This window comes from Mesitornis unicolor, unplaced genomic scaffold (genome assembly GCF_000695765.1).
Source record: "Mesitornis unicolor isolate BGI_N332 unplaced genomic scaffold, ASM69576v1 scaffold10899, whole genome shotgun sequence".
Classification (NCBI taxonomy): domain Eukaryota; kingdom Metazoa; phylum Chordata; class Aves; order Mesitornithiformes; family Mesitornithidae; genus Mesitornis; species Mesitornis unicolor.
The window spans coordinates 11185-33633 of NW_010206563.1; the positions used below are offsets into that span (position 1 = coordinate 11185).

Below are 22449 nucleotides of genomic sequence, written 5' to 3' on the forward strand. Positions count from 1 at the left end.
TTCTGGGGGAGAAATAGGGAGGGAGTCTGTTTTTTTTCTGAAATTGAATCTTTTTTTTTTCTCCACCTACCCTCTCTGTTTCTTCACTCTTCAGCAGGGACTCTTCTTGTCTTACTCAAAAGATTTGGAAGAAAGAGTCCTAGTGGCTTCTGTGAGAATAGCTTTGGTTTAGCAGTCTTTATAGCTGAAAAGAGACAGTGGAATATATCATCCAAAGCAGAGATGAGAATGGCAAGATAAAAGTTTAGTGATTATTAATGAATTGCTGAATCCTCCTTGTTGAGTTGTAATGGATGGAAAGGAGATGCAAGACACAGCAGTTTGATGTCCGAGGAAGTGGCAAATGCGGTTGTACCTGACTCTGCAAACAGTGAATTGATGCTTTGGGTATTCATATCGCATTAAACTTTATAGTTCCAAATGGAAAAAAAAAACCTGTTGGTAGCTATATTACTTTTGTCATATTCCAGGTTTATCTTTATAATGTGGGGAAAAAACCACAAAATACATATTTGCTTATGAGTTTAAATTCACGACCACAAGTGAATGTTCAAAAATGAAAAAGAAAGAAGTATAACAGTTTCAGTATATGAATTTATTAAATACAGGGGTTTGTCATGTGTATAGCAACATACAAAGAGGTAATAATTGCAACATCTTTGTTGACAATTTTCTTGAATTAGTTTATCTTTTTTTTTTTTAATTTGTATTTTTATATACTTTATTGATCAGAGAAAGCAACCAGTGAGATGAACACTGCAGAGGACTGGGGCCTCATCTTAGACATCTGTGATAAAGTTGGACAGTCACGCACAGGGTAAGTGGCTTTAGAAATTTCCTCCCTAAACTTTTCAAATTTTGTTATTTCAGTCTCATGCTCAGGTAGGAGGAATGAAATTTGTGTTATCTTGTACAGACTTTTGCAACAGCTCAATTTAACTTAAATTCTTTACAAGTAAAAGGAAATGTATGGATTTTGTGCTCAAATATTTTGCAATTCTTCCTTTGGAGGTACTAGCTAATCTATTAAAATTAGGACATGTGTTCAGCAGCTTTTCACCAATGTGACAGAATAAATAAGCCAATATGTTTTAGCCGTGTCACTGTAAACCTGGGAGACTTCGTGAGGGATTTTTATTATAGAATCATCATCTAGGTTGGAAGTGACCTCAGCTAGTCCAACCGTCATCTCAAAACAGGTGTAGTTAGATCAGGTTGCTGAGGCCCATGTGGAGTCTTTCACCTCCAAGGTTAGAGTTTCCACAGCCTCTACGGGCAACATGTTTCAGTATTTCAAATTACAGTTTCCCTCTGTTCTGACTTGTCTGTTGCATGTTGTCTTGTGACTGTGCCTCACTAAGAAACAGTCTGGCTACATCTTCCATGTATTTTGTGATTAATTAGTTGTAGAAAGCAATAAAGTCCCCTTTTAGTCTGCTTTTTCTAAACTGAAAGTAGCTCTTCATCTCTCCTTGTACATGACTCTCCTCTGACCGTCCTGGCAGCCCTCCATTGGACTTTCTACAGTGCATCAATGTCTGTCTTGCACTGGGAAGCCCCACACTGGACAAAGTACTCTAAATGCAATCTTACAAGTGCAGAACGGAGAGGGATGATCGCTTCCCTGGCCCTGTTGGCTACACTGACCACTTGTTTGACACAGAATGTGGTTCATTGACTTTGCCGTCAGGCTGCAGTGCTGACACATGTCACCCAACAGGACGTGCACATCTTTTCCTGCAGAGCTGCTTTTTAGGTCGTCGGCTCCTGTCCTTTGCTGATGCAGACCATCTGAAATGCAACACCTTGCCCTTGCTCTTTTTGAACTTGATGAAGTCCCAGTCTGCCCATTTCTCCAGCCTGTCCATCTCTCCAGCCTGTCTAGATCCCTCTGAATAGTAGCCCTGCCTTCCAGTACATTGACTGCTCCCCCCAATTTGCTGTTGTCAGTAAAGCTGCTGAGAATGCACTGCCTCCCATCATTCAGGTTATTAGTGAAGATGTTTAGCAGTGTTGGTCCCAGCACAGATCCCTGAAGGGCTGCACTAGTTACTGCCCACTAGCTGAAATTTGCACCACTGGTGACAATTCTTTGAGCTTAAGAGGCCAGCCAGTTTTCCACCCACCTTATCTTTTATCCAGCCCATATTTCGCCAGCTGGGTAATGAGACTGTATGGGTTTCAACCGTGTGTTGAAACTCTGCTAAGGTGTAAAGCATCTGCTGTCTTTCCCTTGTCCTTACCACCAGTGTCTTTGTCACAGAAAGCAACAAGGTTCTGTGTTTCTTCGTTGTTTTGAGAAGCTATTCTCTGACATCAGGGCTTTGATAAATCTACATTTTGAAAATATTATATTAAACAGATCTTAATATGGGCTGCTTATGCTTCCATTATTGATTATTTACTGAGCTCTCTCATAGAGTTTTTATGCATGCACTTGTTTTTTGGACATGAAAAGTTAAAGTACAATTTGAGATAGTTTCAAGATATTATTTCAGTGTATCTATAATGTTTTTATTCAGTGTAGTATTAGGCTTTGTAAATGTTTTAAGTACGTTTTCCCTGACTGTTCCTGGTAACAATTCGGGTGAGGAATAGCCTCAAAAAGAGAGTTTTGTCATTTTAGAAAGGCTTCTCTGAGAACGACTTGAATTGCCTTGTAACACTGCGGGGAACAGTGTGAGATGCCAGGCAGCAAATAGCCTCCTGCAACTTTTGTTCCAAAGGACAGGTTTGCAAATAAGCTTATTCGTTGGGATTAGAGATGGTCTCTGGAGGAGTACTTATAAATAGCATGGCATATAGGGACTTCTGTGCTGTTGGGTATAACTGTAGTTAAGATAATAGCTGGCAAGTTGTTAATAATGTTTCGTATCAGTTTGTATATGTAAAACTGCATTTCTGCTCCCTGTGTGTGTTGATGCCTAGCCTGTAACAATATTAATGAAGGCTTCAGTATTCTATTTAATCACCGAAAACATTTGCACAGGTAAGATTTAGTCTCTCAGCAGTCTAGCCTGAACAGAGCTCAAATGTATGTAGCTGCAAGAAACAGCTGCTTGAAAGTACAGACAAAGCTAGAGATCTTCTGGTAATCTGCAGTGAAATTTCTCTGAGACAGCTGGAATTTCTGTTATGATTTGTGGTTTTTGTTTGGAGTTTTTTTGTCTTTGTATTTGTTTTGGTTCTGTTCTTTTGGGTGTGGTGGTTTTTTGTGTGTGTGCGCGCGCGCGCGCCTGTGTGTGTGTGTGTGTGTGTGTGTGTGTGTGTGTGTGTGTGTGTGTGTGTGTGGGGTGTTGGCTGTTTTTTTGTTGTTTTTTTTTTAAATAAAACAGTGGCTTTATCCTGGCTGTGATTTTAACCTTTGTAATATTTACCCTGCTTGTAATAGGCTGCCAGCTGACTCATTGCTTCAGTTCAGATTCTGTTAGAACTTGCTGATAGCAGGTTTCTTTGTTTTGATGGATGATGTCATGACATAGCAAGGTAAAGCAAGACAAAGTTTCCCATTAAGACGTTTAAATCAGTTATGCTATGCAGTTTGAAATTCTCCTGCAGTTTAGGTTCCTGTGGCAAGGATGCCAGGGTTCTGCTTTAATCTTTTAACTAATTCTGGTCCAATACAAGCTGTCTGTTACAGCTATCTGTGGCATGCCTGCAACATTTTAGATGTTGATCACCTTAAACGTGAAGCCACAGTAGACCAGAAGGACTGTTCTTCATTAATTGGCACTTTTAGTCCCACAGTGTTCCATGGCATATTGTTTCATTTAGGTCTAAAAACTTTTTTGCATCCAGAGTAATTGCTACTGTTAATTTTTATATTGCAATACCTTCATTACAGAGAGTTGCCAGTAGCTTAAAAAAAAATAAAAAATCATTCTTCCTTTAATCCAACCGAAACAGGTTTTAGCAAGTTAGAATTCCATGGAATCCATTTCTTTGATGACTTTCTCTATTTTTTTGGTGACTTTCAAAATCTAATTGGTGGGAGTTGATGCTAGAATTTTTATAGAAAACACTGGAAAGACAGTAAATTCTGTAATATTTTTAATAATATGCCTTTTTTACAATATTCTATATAAAGTATTGCCATATGTAGTGTGGAATTAACTTGATACTTTCTACATGTTACAAATATCAAGTTCTTAAGATCATCCAAAATGAGTCTGAGATAATCAGCACATTTTTTAATCTCTGAATTTGTTTTAGGAATTTATACAGCTCAGCAGTTGCACATTACATTGTTTGCATTCTGTTTTCTGGGAATATTGGTAGTTCAGTGAGCAAGTTGCCTTTTCAACATGGAAACTTGATTAAAACAAAGGTTTTACTATTAGAGGCAATCTTTTCTGTTTTTATACAGTGTTATTGAAAACTTGTTTATTTTAAAAACTTTTATCATGTTTGACTGGCATTTTAGATCATTTGACTACAGAAAAGGTATAGATTTTTGCATAGTATTGGTTTTCTGCAATGAAATGTTTACACAAATGGATCTGTTGTTTATCAGCTCTGAATATCATAACGTTACAGAATTTGAATGATTGATTAAGCAGAATAAAAGGGAAAATTAAAGGCCACATATGGTATGTTATGGCATGAAGTGCCACCCTCTTCCTCAGTCAGTTCAGTGCTAGCCAGTTCCCAAGTCAAATTCTGTTTGCATTTGGCTTTGAGATGGTTGTACCATATGTATTAACTTAATGAGACATATCAGTCTTTACATTTGAAACTATCATAACTTCAGTTTTTCTCCAGAAAAGTTACTTAATAAAAATGTTGGCTGAAAAATAATGAAGGCAGTGACTGGCAGAAGATACCAGTGATGGAGAAAATAGGAATGTTCATTACAGCACTCTGTTTTGGGGGTGGGTATTGAAAAATGGTTGTTAAGAAATGATTTGTCTATATTGCTGCTTGCCAATTTTGTCCTCGTTCCTTATGGATTAATCACTGCCTCAATGAGTCAGTATTCTGGTTGGCTGAGTTTTCTTTGGTTGTTTTTGTGGCTGTTCATACAAGCGAGAGCAGTAAATTTGCTTACTTGGTAGTCTTCCAGACTGCCTGGTATATTTTTTTCCCTCAAGTTACCCAATCTCAGTAGCACTTCATGTAGTCATTGCAGCGTATGTCTAACAGGCTGACTGGGAAGCTCTTTGACTAGCTTCTTTCTAAAGGGGCAAGGAGGAAAGTTGAGTCACCTGTGTAGTGGTGAGCCCTGCAGTCAGTTACCTTAGACTGTAGAAGAACAATACACTCCTGAAAATACTTGAAGTGTTTTGTGCAGAGTAGCATTTTAGATTACAATTGCTCTTGATTCTGTCTTTGTTAAATAAAATGAAATCAAATACATTATTTTTTTGCTCTCTATAACTAAAACTGAAATGTATTATGAATATCTTCTGGGTATTTTAGTACATAATAAAATAGCTTCTACTGTATCTTGCCCTATTTTCCCCCTTGTGATTTGTTACTCCCACTCACTGTGCTGCCTCTGAAATTTTGATTGTAGAATCATTGGAGCACAACTGCAGCCCAGTATTTGTATAGCATGGTCTGGAGAGATGCCTAATAAATAGACAGAATTCTGCTCTTGTGGGATGTATGCCTTCCCTCTGATTTCTGTGTAGTGCTTCTTGTCATCTACAAACTAAGTTGTATGATGAATTAATTTGAAGTAAAAATAAGAATCAAAGTTCTGTGTGGAACAGGGGTTCTTAGTCTGTGTGCCTAAACCTTGGTAAGCCTGTTTTGGGATTTTTTTGTGTAGATGTAATCAAAAGATTTTTTGAAAAATGTGTGACTATGTTAAAACATTAACACACAGATAGATACTGGTTGTTTCTATTAAATATGTGAGCAAATAGATTTGTTTATTTTTTACCAAGAGGTTTCTTGGGTTTTTACCTTTTCACAATTGTAGTTGACATGTATGGAAGATCATTTGGTTTTGAGGCTTTCTTGTTAGTTAATTACTTTTTAATAGGGTTTTGGATTCCTTAATAAAAAATTCCTAGGCTAATGGTCCTGTTCCTGAACTGCTAAGCTCTTCATCCTGCACCCTGCCTTTATAAATACTGGCTTAGCAATTAATGGACATGCACTTTTTTGTGCTTGTGCTTATATCACGTTGGTAGTCTGATTCATGAATTAGTGGTTAAAAAAGCAGTTATTTCTGAAAATTTTAGCATTAATTCTTTCTCAATTAAATGAACATATGAGAAGTCTTGGATAATTAACAGATAACAAGCAGTGCTTCACTTACAGCCTTTGTATTAATTTGTAATAATCAGTTACGTGAAGGAGATATACGGAGCAATATGTAGTCTTGCTGTATGACTGCATTTTCTATAATTAGTACTACTAAATGTGAAGTGGACATCTCTGTAAAATGTAGACACTGCCAAATACCGTATAGCCAAGCAGTGGTGTAACTTATACTTAAGTTTCATGTTAGTTCTTAGATATCAGTTCAATAGAAAAATAATTTTGCTGCCAAAAAAAAAAGTTACTATAAATACTCCAGAAGTGCATTAGATTTCTTAGTTTAAATTTACCTTCTTTTTTGCTATTTATCCTCTTTCAGAGTTATCTGTTCAGGGCTATTCAACAGATAATGCTTGTATGCCCATGATAGTTCTTATCCCAGGCTTGCTCAGCCTTCCACCACCTTTAAAGACAGAATTTTCCAAAAATAATGGAAAGTCACACAGATTTTAAAATGCTAAACTGTGTTTGAAACTCCCATTCACATTCTTTCTTAAGTTTCCTCTTCTCATTATTTCTGTTTACCACAACATAGGTAAGACTTGAATTCTGCATTTAATTGTTTCAAAACTTTGGTGTAGAATGTCTAACAGATTTTTTTTTTAACACTTGTTGGTTCATTGCATATTTTCTCTACAGTTGTTATTCTGTAGATTAAAAGAGACTCTGAGGAGTGTTGTGCTGCTAATTAAAAACAAAGTAGCAAAAGGCTGTTGGTAAACTATGTAAGCAAATGTTCTTAGATATGTATGTGAAATACAAAGGAGTAGGTACAGAGAATTATAGTTCTCTAATTGTAACACATTTTATGTGTTTATGGAGTATTTACAGTAATTCTCACTAACTGCAAAAGGTAATGTGACTTACTGAGAGGTTCTGGTAACCAAGGAAGCTAGTAATCCTACAGATAGAAATAGCTACAACTGTTAATGGTGGTGATTTGGTTTTTCCTAATGTTACACTTAGAAGTTACCAAATAATTTACTGACGGTATTTGGGAGAGCGCACTGTCTCTTAATGTTGTCACGCATTGTCATGTGTGCAATAGGAAATGTTCATTCCATTACGTTCTTGTAAATGTCTTGTGTTTTTTAGGCCTAAGGACTGTCTCCGTTCTATTATGAAGAGAGTGAACCATAAAGATCCCCATGTTGCTATGCAAGCATTGACAGTAGGTTTTTTTTAATGCAGTACTTTTCCTTCCTGAAAAGTTATATTGCAAAAAATCTTCTCTGAATTTTAATTGTTCTTTCTTTAGCTTCTAGGAGCATGCGTATCAAACTGTGGTAAAATCTTTCATTTAGAAGTCTGTTCAAGAGATTTTGCCAGTGAAGTAAGCAATGTGTTGAATAAGGTAATGTATCACATTGATTTATACAATTCATCGAAAAACTAAATCAGACAGAGAATTGAGGTAGTCTGAAAGTGGAATGGAATCTGCTTTTGGAATACTGGAGATTTGGTGGTGGGCAGAAGGATACAAAGTTATTGTGAAGACTGGCTGCGAGAGAGAACTTTCTGAACGCTTCACACTGCAGTTACTTACGGATTCTTTTTGGCGAGGTGGGATGTTGTGTGGTGTATTCATTTATAAATATACAAATTCATTTTCATGTTAAGTAACAGCAGTGAAACACTAAATACAGATGTGGTGAAGTGGAGAAAATGCAGGCCTTTTATATAACCTTGTTCTACTCTGTTTTGGACCTAGCATGTATTGTGCTAGTACAAGCACGATGCTGATTTACTGTTCTCCCTTTCTAGTAAAGATATCCCTTGGCAATATATTTGACTTCCAGATAAAGTGTCTGTATGGTTTATATTGACAGTAGCATGAAATTATTTGAAATTAAGGAATAAAGAACAGGTTTTTACATTATTTCACTAGTTTCTACTGTTCTTGCAGGGTCATCCAAAAGTCTGTGAAAAGCTGAAAGCCCTTATGGTGGAATGGACTGATGAATTCAAGAATGACCCACAGCTTAGTTTAATATCTGCTATGATAAAAAATCTTAAGGAGCAAGGAGTTACTTTCCCAGCTATTGGTTCACAGGTACATTAAATTCTGTGGTTGTTCTTAAAGGGTTTCACAAGTTCTTTTTATCCTCAGTTCTGTATTTTTGGAGTTTGTAGTCTTGAATTCTGTAATGTGTTTGGCAAACAAAATTATATCTGTCTTGTCTTAATAAAGCATTCCTTTGAGGAATAAAGCGCTCTGATTTACTTCAGATTTTTATATTGCAGATGAATACAAATAAAAATGGTGAACTTAATGCATTGTCATTTTTTTGTTGAATTAATTTATACATCTTTTGCTTTTGGCTAGGCTGCTGAACAGGCAAAAGCAAGTCCAGCTTTAGTTGCCAAAGATCCTGGTACAGTAGCCAACAAAAAGGAAGAGGAGGATTTAGCTAAAGGTGAGTGCATTTACTTGCTGACCTGCTGAATGTACTGGTAAATCTCAAATAAAGCAGGAACAAATATTTTGCTTCCTTCCTCTATGTGAATACTATGTTTATGGTATGCAGTTATGATTTCTATTCCTTTCTTTTTGTACCTTTCCTGAAGGGTTAGAGATTAAAACTATTCTATGGGTGAAAAAAGAAAAAGAAAAAATCGGTTTTTTACTTTTTTGTATTTTACCAAACTGAAACAACGCAGTAAAAATCTGCAAAATCTCATGTTAAGGACATGGTCCACTATGGAAGTGTTTGATACAAGTTCTGCGCTTGGACTTTCCCTCTTCCTGGGCCAAGTGAAGTACATTCATTTGCAATTCAAACATTTGATGGAAGGAGACAATAAGAATTACAGCATAAGTTGTATGGACAGTTGGATTCAGAATTTTGGATATACTACTTTAAACTTTTATTCCTTTAAATACTGCTTCTGCGGTATAGTTTAAGTCTTTGATTGCTGTAAGCGTAAGTGGCTGTTAAATGTCTCACTGAAGTCCAAGTAAACAGAACTAGGGTGGGTTCTTTTGATTTACTGTTGTACTAAGGTATATTTAAAGGTCATTTAATGATCCTATACTAGATGTATGAAGAGTTATTTTTAGAGAAGTTTGATCTTTGTGGTCTAGATACTGTTTTTCAAGTCAAACTTCAGCACTGTGAAGGCATCAAATGTTAGCCCTTGTACATAGAATAGCTTTAGACTTAAAATTGTAGCAATGGCTGCTCACTGTATGAGTGAAGTTCTTGTGCTAGTAGTGGGTGGATGTCTGCAGTTTCTCATCTTTGATAGATTTTTTTCTTTTGTTTAGCTATTATGTGGTATAACACTGATTTGTTTAAATCACCATTAGGCCATCTGTATATGTTACTAGTGGTTTCTTCAACAGTTGACCCACCAAAGTCTACTTTTCAAGGGATCTGCGTCTCAAAGGTTCAGATTCTGCATGGGTTCTGTAGTATTTGTTCTCCTGGTTTTTGTGTCCTGCTCTGTCTCTTTCTAAACGTGATCATTTCTTTCAAAAATCTGGGGGAGTTTAATATGAACAAAATCTTTCTGCTCAGTTAAGTTTAAGTGAAAATGACCAAGAAATGTAAAATAATACAAGGAATGATAGGGAGATAAAAGGGATGGACAAAATTTTGCTTGGCTAAGCAAAGATCTTTTTCTTAATTATTAATTAAGGAGGCACTTTTATACTGTAAGGGTGACTGAGCACTGGCACAGGTTGCCAAGGGAGGTTGTGGAGTCTCTGTTATCAGAGATATTCAGAAGCCATCTGGATATGGTCCTGGGCAGCCATCTCTGGGTGACCGTGCTTGAGAAGGGGATTGGACAAGATGACCTCCAAAGGTGTCTTCCAACCTCAACCCTTCTGTGGAATTCCCTGATTCTATTAATTCAGGATAAAGACTCCTGATCTAACAGAGAAACAATGTATACTTGAACAGCTGTAGGCTTTTAATGTTTCAAATGATCTGAAAAATTTGAACATCATGTATATGGTAGTAAGAACGTAAATGCTTTACATCAGTTCAAGATAATAACAATAATATAATAACACAAAATGGATGACTTCATGAGTTATCCCGTTTGTGCTTGCTTAAGTGCTATTTGTTCATCCTGTCCATGTTGAAAACCTCAGTAAGTCTATGGACAGAATCATGCTCTCTAGTTGTAAAATAACTTTTTTATTTTTTTACCATTGTTTCTCAGTGAAAGCCAGAAGTTGATTATGATGCAATAGGAATGGAATTATGCTAAAAGTTTTCAGAGTTAAATTTCTGTATCATCCAACCCATTTTTATTGGGAATTTTAATGTAAATAACTCTTCTTTTGTAGCTATTGAACTGTCACTAAAAGAACAAAGGCAACAGCAAACACCACTTTCCAGTTTGTACCCAAGCACCTCAAGCCTTTTAACAAATCACAAACATGAGGGCCGAAAGGTTCGTGCAATCTATGATTTTGAGGCTGCTGAAGACAATGAATTAACTTTTAAAGCTGGAGAACTCATAACTATCCTTGATGACAGGTAATTTCTATAGAATGCCTACTAGAAGTGTATTAGACTGTAAAAATCAATTGGGAATAATTATATCTTCTATGTAGGAGCATATGTTGGAATATGATAGCAAGAAAATGTATTTACGTAGTAAATACTTTAGTTATCTCCTAGAGTTTTTACATGCAGATGTAATTGCATAAAGATTCTTGTATAAAGATTTCTGCATATATACAAATTGTATTTATGTACAAGTAATATGAATGCTTTGTACAGTGAAATTCTTAGGAAAATTCTGTGTGAGTATGGGGGTTTTAATTATATTTTTTTGCTTTAGTGATCCAAATTGGTGGAAAGGTGAAACTCATCAGGGTATAGGATTGTTTCCATCTAATTTTGTAACAGCTGATCTTTCTGCTGAGCCAGAAATGAGTAAGTAATGTTACATTTATCTATATATGTTAAGCCTTGTCGTGGCCCAAGGAATATTTCCGTAGTGGTTTACTTGCCTTGTTTCCTTTCCCTTATGACAGAGTTCAGTTGCAAGGTAACGCGATATTCAAAGTAAAACTGAGGAGCCCTTGCTGTGCTCACAGACAACAGTCATATCATTATGCGTCAGACCAAGGTTGCCCAAGCTGGTGACTGCTGACAAATACGATGCTGTCTATTGCTGGCTTTTTCGGCAGCTTCCTTGAGACTCGTTTAACAATGTTTAACAGTGAGACCTAAACAAATGTAGGCTACAGCATGTTTTTTCCAAATTGCCTTTTTGCCGGGTTGCAATGGTACATATCTAATCAAGATAAAACTGAAGGCCCCTGGCCAGATAGGAGTCGGAGACAGATTACCTCTGTGCAAATAATTCAAGAAACCTACATACTATAGGTGTGTATGTGTGCGTAATGGAAGGAGAGTTTTTTCTGCATACTGGTTATCTTCTTGTATCGATTTATATCAGTCTCACCTACTCTCAATATATAACAAAAATATTAAATATTAGACAAGGTTTTAAGACGCTAGAAGCAATTTCTGTAAAACTGATGGGTTTGCAAGATTAATCTCCTGTGATCTCGAAATGAGTGTGCCAAAGGTATGAGCAGGTCAGCAGAATTACATGCTCTGGGAGTCATCTGCTCTATGTTAAGAGTAGCTGGTAAGAGTAGTATCTGACAGCTTTTTTGTCACAGCCTCCACTAGAGAGGAGTGAGATGCTTTTGCAGATACTATTAGATGGAGCAATCTGTAGCAAAATCTGAGAACTTTCGATTCTATACCTTGCTCTGGAGAAAAGAAAGTTCTGGTTTGTCATAGATGATTTTACCAGTTTTCTTTTAAACCTGACTCATTAGCCCTATTTCTTCCAGTTACTCTCTCTTAGTCTGCTTTTCTGATGACTCATTAATATGTATGCTATGTGCAGGGAGGCTACAATAAAGACATTTACTTGCTAAAACAGATTTTTGTTGACCTTATGTGAACTGATGTCTTTTTTAAATGCAATTTACAGATTTCTTTAAGACAACTATTTAAGTCTATGGAGATGTTTTTGGCCTTCAGATGTCAGCAAAATACTATTTTTTAAAATTTTCACAGTAATGCTTTAAATGCAAAGAACTTAGGCAACATGTTAGCTGTATAACATTTACGTCATTGTTTTGTTCATGTTACAGAATAAAATCTGCCTGTTTATCTTACAGTGAAAGCTGAGAAGAAAACAGTGCAGTTCAGTGATGAAGTTCAAGTAGAGACAATAGAACCGGAGCCTGAACCAGTTTATATTGATGAAGTAAGTGTGATACAAGTACTGATTTTCAGCTGCTGATTCATGTAAATATGTTATGTTTAACTCTTTCATAGTGTACGTGAAAAAGAATTTGAAATATCAGGAGAACATTATCAAAAGAGAATGGGAAGGGAAAGTTGATTTAAGTAAAAAAAAATCTGCAGGATTCTAATTTGTTCATCTATCTTGAAGTTCTTAGGAATTTCTGAAACTAAATTTGGAAACTGCATTCCGTTTAGGGACCTGCTCCAGGACTGTACAGCTGTTCACCTCCAAACTAGAAGCTTGCTGTGGAGTGATGCATTTGCTTTCAAGTTTTGCTTAAAGTACTTCAGAATACCTCAGAGATACCCATCTTGAATGCTGTCTTAGATTTATTTCCAGTATAACCACCACCTACTTCCCCCAGTCTGAAAGATCTCTTTCCTTCTCTGAAAAATGTGAGCTTTTTTGTTGCTCTGTAAGTAATATTTAGTAAGACTTGCACAATTTAACTGTAGTGATTCTACAAAATTCCCAGGAGCTCTCAACCCAGGATGTTTTTTCCCCTACCTTTTTTTTTTTTTAATTCTTCTTTAACCCTCTCTCAGGGGGCTTAGAATTGTTCTCTTCAGAACTTTCCCCTTTGTCTCCTATGATGGTCCATTTCTTTTTCAGCTAAGGTTCTGTCATTGTTTTTTGAAATGAACAATCAGTTACTGCCTTCCTGTAGTCCTATTTAACTCCTGCTTCAAATAATCTTCCTTCCAAGGGATATTAATTTGTAATCTGCCATAATAGCATATCTCAGGTCTGCCTAGAGATGCCTTCCAGCTTTTGTCTTCTGTGATTCCACATTAGCTTATGTTTTTGTGTCTTGTTTTGTTTTAAAAATTACTATAGTATAGTTTTTAAGGAGGTAGTTAATTTGGCTTCTTTCTGCCTTTGCTGGGGTTCAGGAGGGGAAAAACATGGTTTTAGTTTCCATTTTGGTAAAACCTATGTTACTCTGGTCTGTTCAAGGCTGTTTGATAGCACTCAGCTAAAAAGCAATTTTTAATTTTATTTTTAGTAATTTACATGCAATGTTTGGTTAAGCAATATAGTTCACTCCAAGACATACTTTTCAAGGAGTTTATACCTGTTAATTTTCTGTGATGACTTACTCTTAAGTCAGCCTGCCCATCCAAACATCATTTTAAATAACCCCTGTCATATATATTAGTAATGACATTGCTCATGTGCTAGTAAGCCTCAGACTCTTACAAAATGCAGGATAGTTTTTCAGTTAATTTAGATTTAAATACCCATTTCATTTTTAAGTACTTTCTCAGTGTATTCTGTTAAAACATCTCCACTAATCCCACTAGGTGGTAGTATTGCATATATAATAACTAGAATAGAAGATTAGAAACTGCTCAGAAAATACTGTTTAGAAGGACTTTTAGGAATAAAGGGGTATTGTGCACGTTCCACTTGTTAATATATGCATGTATGATTTCTGTTTTCTTAAAGTTAGTCTACACGATTTCCAAGTCCCAAGATCCAAACGGCTGTTGTTAAATAGCTGCTTTTATTTATTGTCCTGAAAGGGTTAATTGCCTCCCCTACATATGCCCTGATTACACAATTTGTGTTCTAGGATAAAATGGACCAACTCTTGCAGATGTTGCAAAGTGCGGATCCATCTGATGACCAGCCAGACCTCCCAGAATTGCTTCATCTTGAGGGTAAGAAAATCTCATGGGGTTTTTTGTTGTTGTTTTCCTCTCTAGTAATTACCTATATCAAAACCAATTGAAACTAAGCTGAAACTACTTCAGCTTTGTGTGTATACCACAAGCATGTCTGAGAAAAGTGCCTGAGCTGTAATTATCTTCTCACTTGCTGTTTCCCACATCTGAAAGACCAAAGTGCTAAATATTAGCAGTGCATTCACCATGTTAAGAGTACAGACATCTGAGCAATCCTTGTTGTGCCTTTTACCACACTTTGTGTTATACATTAAAACAGGCAGAACTTACACCAGGTTTTACACTGGCAGAAATGCTGGTAAAAGATGTATTACTGATCCCAGGTTCAAAGAAGCAGATGAGTGCCTTTCATATAACTCCTCTTCCACCTGGAGTTGCCTTCAAGGAACACATCAGTGATGCCCTTTCATCCATCATGGCCCAGAGGCCTTTAGGACCTTCTGCATCTCTAATTTGGGAAAACTAGGAGCAAAGACAGTGTTCCAGAGCTGTTTATAATGCATTTAGATCATCTTCGATCCCTGAATGCTCATCTCTCAGTTTGAGTGTTGAGTGGCTCTTGAGATTAAAGACATCTCTTGACTAGTAAATAGTTCATTGCTTGGATAAGTGGGCATATTTTGCATTCTGGAGCAGAGGTAGACTGTGGTATTCCCTTTCAGCTTCCTGGAAGCATGGAAATCTTTATTACTCTGAGATATTTTGATGTCTTTCTATTCTAGCAATGTGCCACCAGATGGGACCTCTCATAGATGAAAAGTTGGAAGATATAGACAGGTAAAAAAAGTCATGTGTTTTGACTCAAATTAAGATTCATTCTTAGAAATACCTGTATTGTTACTTAATGATACCTTAATCATTTCTGTGAATACTGGCAAAGAAAACAGGTGTATTTATTAGTAGCTCCTCATCTAGGAGGAGGTCTGAAGGGTTTTTCCCTAGTCGCATAATATTTTATAGAGTTACACCATGTCATGATCTGGCGCTTGTCAGGCAACACTTCACTGGCAGTAAGAACATGTTGCTTATCACACCTCATGAAAGTTCCCTGTATTATCTGTCCTGTACTGAAGTTATCTGAATTGTAGAATAAACTGTCAAATATATTTTTTAGGAAACATTCGGAACTTTCAGAGCTCAATGTTAAAGCAATGGAGGCTCTTTCTTTGTATAACAAATTGATGAATGAAGACCCAATGTATTCCATGTATGCAAAACTACAAAACCAACAGTATTATATGCAGTCATCTGGTGTTTCTGGCTCTCAGGTATGTACATAACCTTTAATAGCCATTGATATTATCAAGTACATACTGAGCTATGGTTGATTTCTTTTTTTTTTTTTTTTTCAGTTGCAAGCTTTGAATATTCTCCTTTTGCAGGTTCTAACACTTCTGGTTCTTTACTCTTCAGTTCTTTTTGATCACGGAAAAAGCCCATCCTGTGCTTTGAGTTGCACATAAAATTAAAAATAAAAACTGCCAGGGTTTTGCATAGGTCAAAGAAAGTAAAGGACTGAAGGAGTAGAATTCCTGTTTAAGATTATGCCCTCCCTAACCTAAAACCAGTATCTTCTTTTAGTTCCTTTTTTCAAAATATCAGTACAGAGCATTTAGCATTTAAAAATTCTAATTCCTTCGTGGCAACGCTTCCTTGTAATTGACAGTTATCTCTGAGTAGGTCTTTTGGCTTATGTATATACTGTGGTATTTTTAAAAGGTCTTTTAAACATTTAAATGTTTAATTTCATAGTCTAATGCATGCTGTATTCTTTTCCTGTTTATAGGAATATATAACATTTCAGACTATTTTTTCCGTAATTTACTTGCTTTTTGACTGAACAAAAAAAACCAACAAGCCTACTTATTAATATCTATGCAGTATTATATAAACATTGAAGCAGATTTAATTCTTTTAGCTCCCTACAGTGTCTTTTAAAGAAGATGATGTATATTTTTGCAGTGTTATTAAGAGGAACATTGTCTTCTGTTCATATGTGATAAGCAATTATGTTGTAACTCTACCAAATAATTTTAATGTTTTATAAATGGGCATGTTTCTGGGAATTCTTAAAGAGAGAAACTGGCTTCTGGGGTGAAGGTGAGCCAGTATAAAGTTCTGAAAAGTAAGGAGGTCTCATGCCTTTGCTGGCTTCTAAAATTATTTTGTGATATTGATAAGCCGCCTGTGAATATGCCATCTGTGATTCATGGATCTTAAGATAGAAAAGCTGTGTATTATAAACTTGTACAACTGAGTTCATGTGTGAGACCTGATAATTTCTTCTAGTAATTCATATGAAGCCAAATGATTCATGACTGGTTAAAAGCATAGGGTTTAGAAATTTAGTCCTAACTTAGAATACAGTTGACATGTCTACTAGCAAGCTTTTCCTCTAGTTAGTTGTAAAACATTACAGTATTTTCAGTTGAAATTTTTTAAGACCTTGTTTTCTCTTCTGCACCACTCAAACAATTTTACAATGACAGTCTCTACAGTTACAAGAAATGATAGGTTAAATAACGACATGAAAATATTACATTATTGGCTTTCCCTTTTAATGATTCTACTTATGAAATTTATCTGGGCATCAAAAAGTATTCTGCTTTGGATTGCTATTTGTTATGTGATTTAAATCCTTTGGTATTTTCATTCAAATTAGATTATCTTATTTAGCATGAGTGATAGTCATTAAATAAAATTTGGAATACAAGTCTTTCAGTAAACTATTTCTCCTTCTTGGTACTGGAGCCTGAGGTTAGAAATACAAATAGTAGCCTTTGAAAATCTGGTAATTTTTTTGTACTGCAACACTTAAGAGAAGACAATCAGTTGATTCCTATTAAAACATCTGTAATACAAGGTTTGAGAGGCTGTCTTTAAGTTCTAAAGTCAGATATTAACTACCAGATTTTCTTGTATTTTCTTTTTAATATTTCTTTAACTTCCTAGGTGTATCCAGGGCAACCTCAAAGTAATGCATATTTGGTGGCAGGGAGCACACAGATGGGCCATATTCAAGGCTATAATCTTCCTCCTGAACAACTCCCTTCTCTCAGCCAAGGCACAGTTACTCCATCTGCCAGCTCAGTCCTGCCTGGTCAGCCTGCACAGACGTCATACACCAAGTAATTTTAAATATTTTCCTATCAAGTTTGAATCAATTTAAACACAAAGGGCTACAGATAATATTTAAAGGAGGTTTTGTTTCTTACAGAAGTATGATTTTGAACACAACTGAAGTTGCAGTTACTTCCAGTGCAATTACTTGTTGCAATTACTTCAGTGCAATTACTTCCAGTGTGCTTTTTATTGGTGTCATGTATTTGGTAAAAATTCCTGTCAAACTTCACACCTTTCTGTTGCTTTTATAATTTTCTCTAGTTTTTAATTTTATATGTAGGAAATACATGATTTTAAAATATCTATATTTATTTTATATGAAGGAAAATGTTGAGAAAATTATGTAGAAGTGACTAATTTTTTATTTTTTCTGTTACTCTGGCTAACTTTGCATAATTTCTGAGATGGTGTATATTGTATTGTTTATTTTCCAAATACCTTACTGTAGAAGCATGGCAAGAACTGCTCATTTTGTGACAGAAGTGAATGGGCTATGAACGCTTATTAAAGCTTATACAGCTTCCTTATGTAAAGAAGCTACAGGTGGTTTTCTGAGTAGATGTCCAAAGCTACCTACATTGTGAAAAAGTTCTTGACCTCTTTTTTCCCAGTTGACCTTGGGAAAAGATTAGGGTGTTTGGGGTTTGGTTTTGTTTTGTTTGTCCTTTTTTTTTTTTTTAACTGTGTATAAAGTAATTTTTATTTTATAAAGCTGGGAGAGACATCCATCTGGAGTTATTAAAGTACTTGTTAGTATCTGTCCCCCAGAGTTACTTATTTGGGATTTTAAGACATATTGATAAAGTGAGTATCTGCATACTTCACGTGACTGGTTTTGCAACCATTGGTTGCATTTTGGATTTTTTCAGGAGCAGAATGGAAGATAGGCAGGATTCCATATTGCACATTAAAATGAGACAAAGTATAAATTCACAGTCTAGTTTTAAATCCATGGGAACCGTGTTAAAATCTGAGGAATGTTTGAGTTTTAACTGGAATATTCATTGGCTACAGTTTTAAATATGCAAGGTGTCCAGAGTTAGGAGATTACTGTCTGTATATAGAGAATAGCTGAAGAAGCAGTGTAGTTTGACTGTTCTGCTGGTAAATTGCTTGTTAATTCAACTTTTTTTTCTTTTTCCAGTGCAATGGTTGGCTCTGTTGCTGGAAATACTTACTCTAACCAGGCTTCAGTGTACAGTCCGCCACCTGCTACTGTTGACGTTGCTGCTTATCAGAATGCTGGAACTAATATGTCCCAGGTGCCAAACTATAACTTAGCATCTACATCTCTGCCACAGACAGCAGGCAGTCAACAAGCACCTCCACAACAACCACAGCCTCCACCACCTCAACAGCCACAGCATAGTTACTCACAGAAGGCTCTGCTATAGGATCGAGGACTTCTGATGCCTAATCTTTAACCTCTGCTAAAGGCAGTTGGCAGTTCTATGAGTTTCTTCTTTTAATCTCTTAAACTTTGTTTATCCTCAGCTTAATAAGAATCTATCTTGGTGAACAAGTTCAATTTGCACTGACTTCTTAGGATTTTTTTTTTTAATTTTGCAGAGGAACGGATATATTAAGGACATTTAATTCCTTTTAAAATGCCTGAAATTGGTACAAGATTATTTATGTCTGGTAAAATTGGCTAGTCTGTGAAAACTCAACACTTGCAAACTGTTGTGGCATATATGTTATGTACATATAGTGTGTGATTGCAGTAGTGGCCATTTCGTATAGCTATGGTGATCATGTGAATATATTTAACACAATGTTTAAAAATAATTTACTATTTTATTTTAATTATGAACTGACACCCATGTTTCATAGTTTTGTCTAGTTTTATGACAGATGTGATGTCTTTTTTCCAGTGCAGGAAAAGCAGCAATTCTGCATATCGTGATTACACTTACAAGCTAAGGTCTATATATGAATTTACAAACTTATCTGAGTCTAGGTTTCATTACTTCTTGAATTGAACACAAGTGTATCATGACTATTAGATGGCTTATCTACCAAAGCGAACTAGTTAACTGGTAAGTGATCTGGGGGGATAACAGCAAGTTATGATTCTGCTTCAGATATAATTAATAACTTAAAACTGCTATTCAGAGGCTGCTAAACTTCACGGGACCATGCACCAGATCAGGATCTTGCATTTTATCATGAGAAGCGTGTAACTTATTTTTACCAAGTTGTTTTTTGCAGTAAGAACCAGAACTGTATTCTATGTGTGTTGGTAGAGAATGCACCAAAGACAGAGGGATTGAGTTAGAAGGGAAACGATGGAGTTTTAAACTGGAACACAACACGAATAATACTACCTTATTCAAGTCTTCTTAATTAGAACATAGAGAATTACTGACATTTAAATCACTTTACTGAACAAACCTTCAGGGCTTTATTTTCTCTCTTGTGGCCTTGCTTAGCAATTTGTTCTGTTTACTGTTCTTACACAAACACTTCTGCCTTAAATGTCTGTTTCAATTTCCAGTTGTACCATTTGAGTTTATTAGCCCTCCTATAGTATGAATAGTTTATGAGGCATCTTTATTTTCATTCACTTTCAAGTTACTTTGAATTCTCTTCTGCAGCAACACATTAGCCTTGTTTAAACCCCTTGCATTTCTTAGTAACTTAGCTAGGTGGCTCTTTAAGGCATGATACTTGCCGTAGCTGACGTGTTACAAAAGGAACATGGTGGTGCAAGGCAGCATTTAATATATGCTCCATCAGAGTTACTTGTACAAAGACTGTAGTTTGCATTTGTATTCACTCTGTTAATACATCCCGGTTTCCTCTTACCTTTTCCAGTGACTCTAATTCCACGTAGAGCAATACTAGATGGCTTTGACATCAGATCTGTGTTTTCAGTCTTGTTAGTGCATATGTCAGAAATTGTTTGCTTTTCTGTACTATATTTTAGTGTGATGCTTCTTGAATTAAATGTTGCAAATGTACATTCTACTATCAGCTGTCCTTAGTTATCCCATGTACTCCTGCGTCTGTTCACAGTTACCTAACATGCCTTGGTTTCACTCTTTTAATGGGCACTGGTACTTTGCCTGTTAATGCTTTCAGGTGACTGCTGTGCATAACTTCTCACTGGGGTCCGGTTGCAAAATGTGCCCATAGCTGATGTGTTCCAGTTCTAACCAGCTGGCTGTTTCCATACCAGTATTTTCATGTGTTGTATTTTTCTCTAGAATTTTTTTCTACAATTCTTAACTACCATCAGAAACTGTTGTTACTTCAGCACTCGGTGTCAACACAAAAGTCTGTGGAATTTGAAAGGTAATACTAAAAAAAAAAAATAAATCCAAGATATTGTGTCATGGATCATTTTTAATAGATTGAGGAGGTGATTTTGTTGAGAAAGCGCATCTGGAGTTGTTTAGAGAGTGTTCTCTTTATGCTTTAGGTAACTTGTTCCAAAATCAGAGAAACAATGTGTATAGAAGTGTATAATTTCTACGCAGAAGTGAAATTAACATTTTTACTCCATAGTTCTTAGGCCCTGATTCAAAGAAAAGCGTGAAGCATCAAGATAATTCAGCTGACCTTGACTATTTGTATTCTTTCTTCTCATATGTTGTGTCTCATGTTCCCTAAAGGAGCCAATGGAACCTCTGTACAGAAAGGACTCAGCAGAAATACTTTTTTTACTAATTTGGTTTTGAATTTTTTGAAGTCTGCTTTCCCTAATACACAGAAGTGCTTGTTCCTGTTTTCTTATTTGAACAGTGAAAACTTGTGTATCTTAAGTTTTTCTGCTTTCCAACTTACTTATTTTGGGCATTTATCTATCTTTAAGAAAATTAAAATCACCTTTCATTTGTGTTCATCATGACCAAAGAACACTTTCTAAAATGCAATGCCACTATAAATTTGGTATAGTAAAAGTTGTGAAAAATATGGGCACTTTTATTTCATATTATTATTAGAGTCACTTCTCTGTGGTATCTCCTGTAACAGATTGTGAATTTTAGTTGTCTTTGAATCAGTTTTCATTGTCCACAATTGGTGCAATTGATTACTAGATTTTTAGGTTCAAAGTCTTAGTGTTTTCATTGCATCCTACATTTTCCATTTCAGATGCAATTTTCATTAATTTGGAGCCGTATTACTATGTGTTGGGTTTTCTCATTTATCAGAAAATATTATTTTGCTTTCTCACTGTTGTGTCTCATGTCCTCGATACTCTAAAGTGATGCCTCCTTCTACCTTTCTAGATGCTGTCATTGCACTAGTTCCTTCACTCATCCTCTTGTATCCTCTGTAACTGCTAATTTAGCACTTGTATTTCAGTTCACCTCCTCACTGCTGGTTTGGTACTATGTACCTGGAGATGCCATTGCTGGTGCTTCTCTCCTGTGATTTATTCTGAGATTCCTTGATTATATGTAGTTTTGACCAAGTTCACGTATGTTGTGTCTTACCATAGTATTGAACACTGAAATACGGGTGAGAGGAGGAGAGTACATGTACAGCTACTGTATGGAAAATCTTTTTCGCAAATAAATAGTGTCAGAAAGTTAATCTATTTGAAAGTTAAGAACCCCTGGAAATATGTTATACATGTTCCAATAGAAGACCTAATTTTTTAATATCTTGTTTCTTTACATGTAAATTGTCAATGAAAGCTAAAATGTTTTCATAGTATTTTGTATAACCCTTTGTTATTTAACCCTTTCATTAAGGAATACAAAAATGTTAATTAACTTCAAAAGGGGGTATTTTAGTGGCTTGGTTATCATGAACTGGAGCAAACTCTGGAAAGTGCCTTCTGTGCATTTCACTTCTATAAACAAGGCTTGTTTACCCATGTATATCATCTCCATTTATGTGGGCATGAAAAAGATGTCAAGATTTACTGTAAAGCATCCCAGGAAAAATACTGAAGCAGTGTGTTAAAATTTGCTACACTGATGTCCTGGCAGTGTGCTCCAGAGTGCGCAGTTGCAGGAATAGCGGCAACCTATTTACCCACTTCAGTTTAGTAACTGGTACCCATGTAGATACGCATTTAGTGTCACTGGCCAAGGTATAGGCAGCAGTACAACAACAGTAA

At 35.9% G+C, this 22449-nt stretch overlaps 1 protein-coding gene across 1 annotated transcript; it reads left to right on the plus strand.

Moving 5' to 3' along the window:
* Positions 1–737: 737 nt before the first annotated feature.
* Positions 738–19039, plus strand: STAM (signal transducing adaptor molecule (SH3 domain and ITAM motif) 1). Its single transcript, XM_010191812.1, has 13 exons — positions 738–817; positions 7366–7441; positions 7529–7624; positions 8177–8323; positions 8597–8687; positions 10571–10763; positions 11071–11165; positions 12434–12522; positions 14141–14228; positions 14975–15029; positions 15367–15520; positions 17205–17380; positions 18520–19039. Exons 1-13 carry the CDS (start codon positions 750–752, stop codon positions 18767–18769), a joined length of 1578 nt encoding a protein of 525 aa, XP_010190114.1. The 5' UTR covers positions 738–749; the 3' UTR covers positions 18770–19039.
* Positions 19040–22449: the final 3410 nt, after the last annotated feature.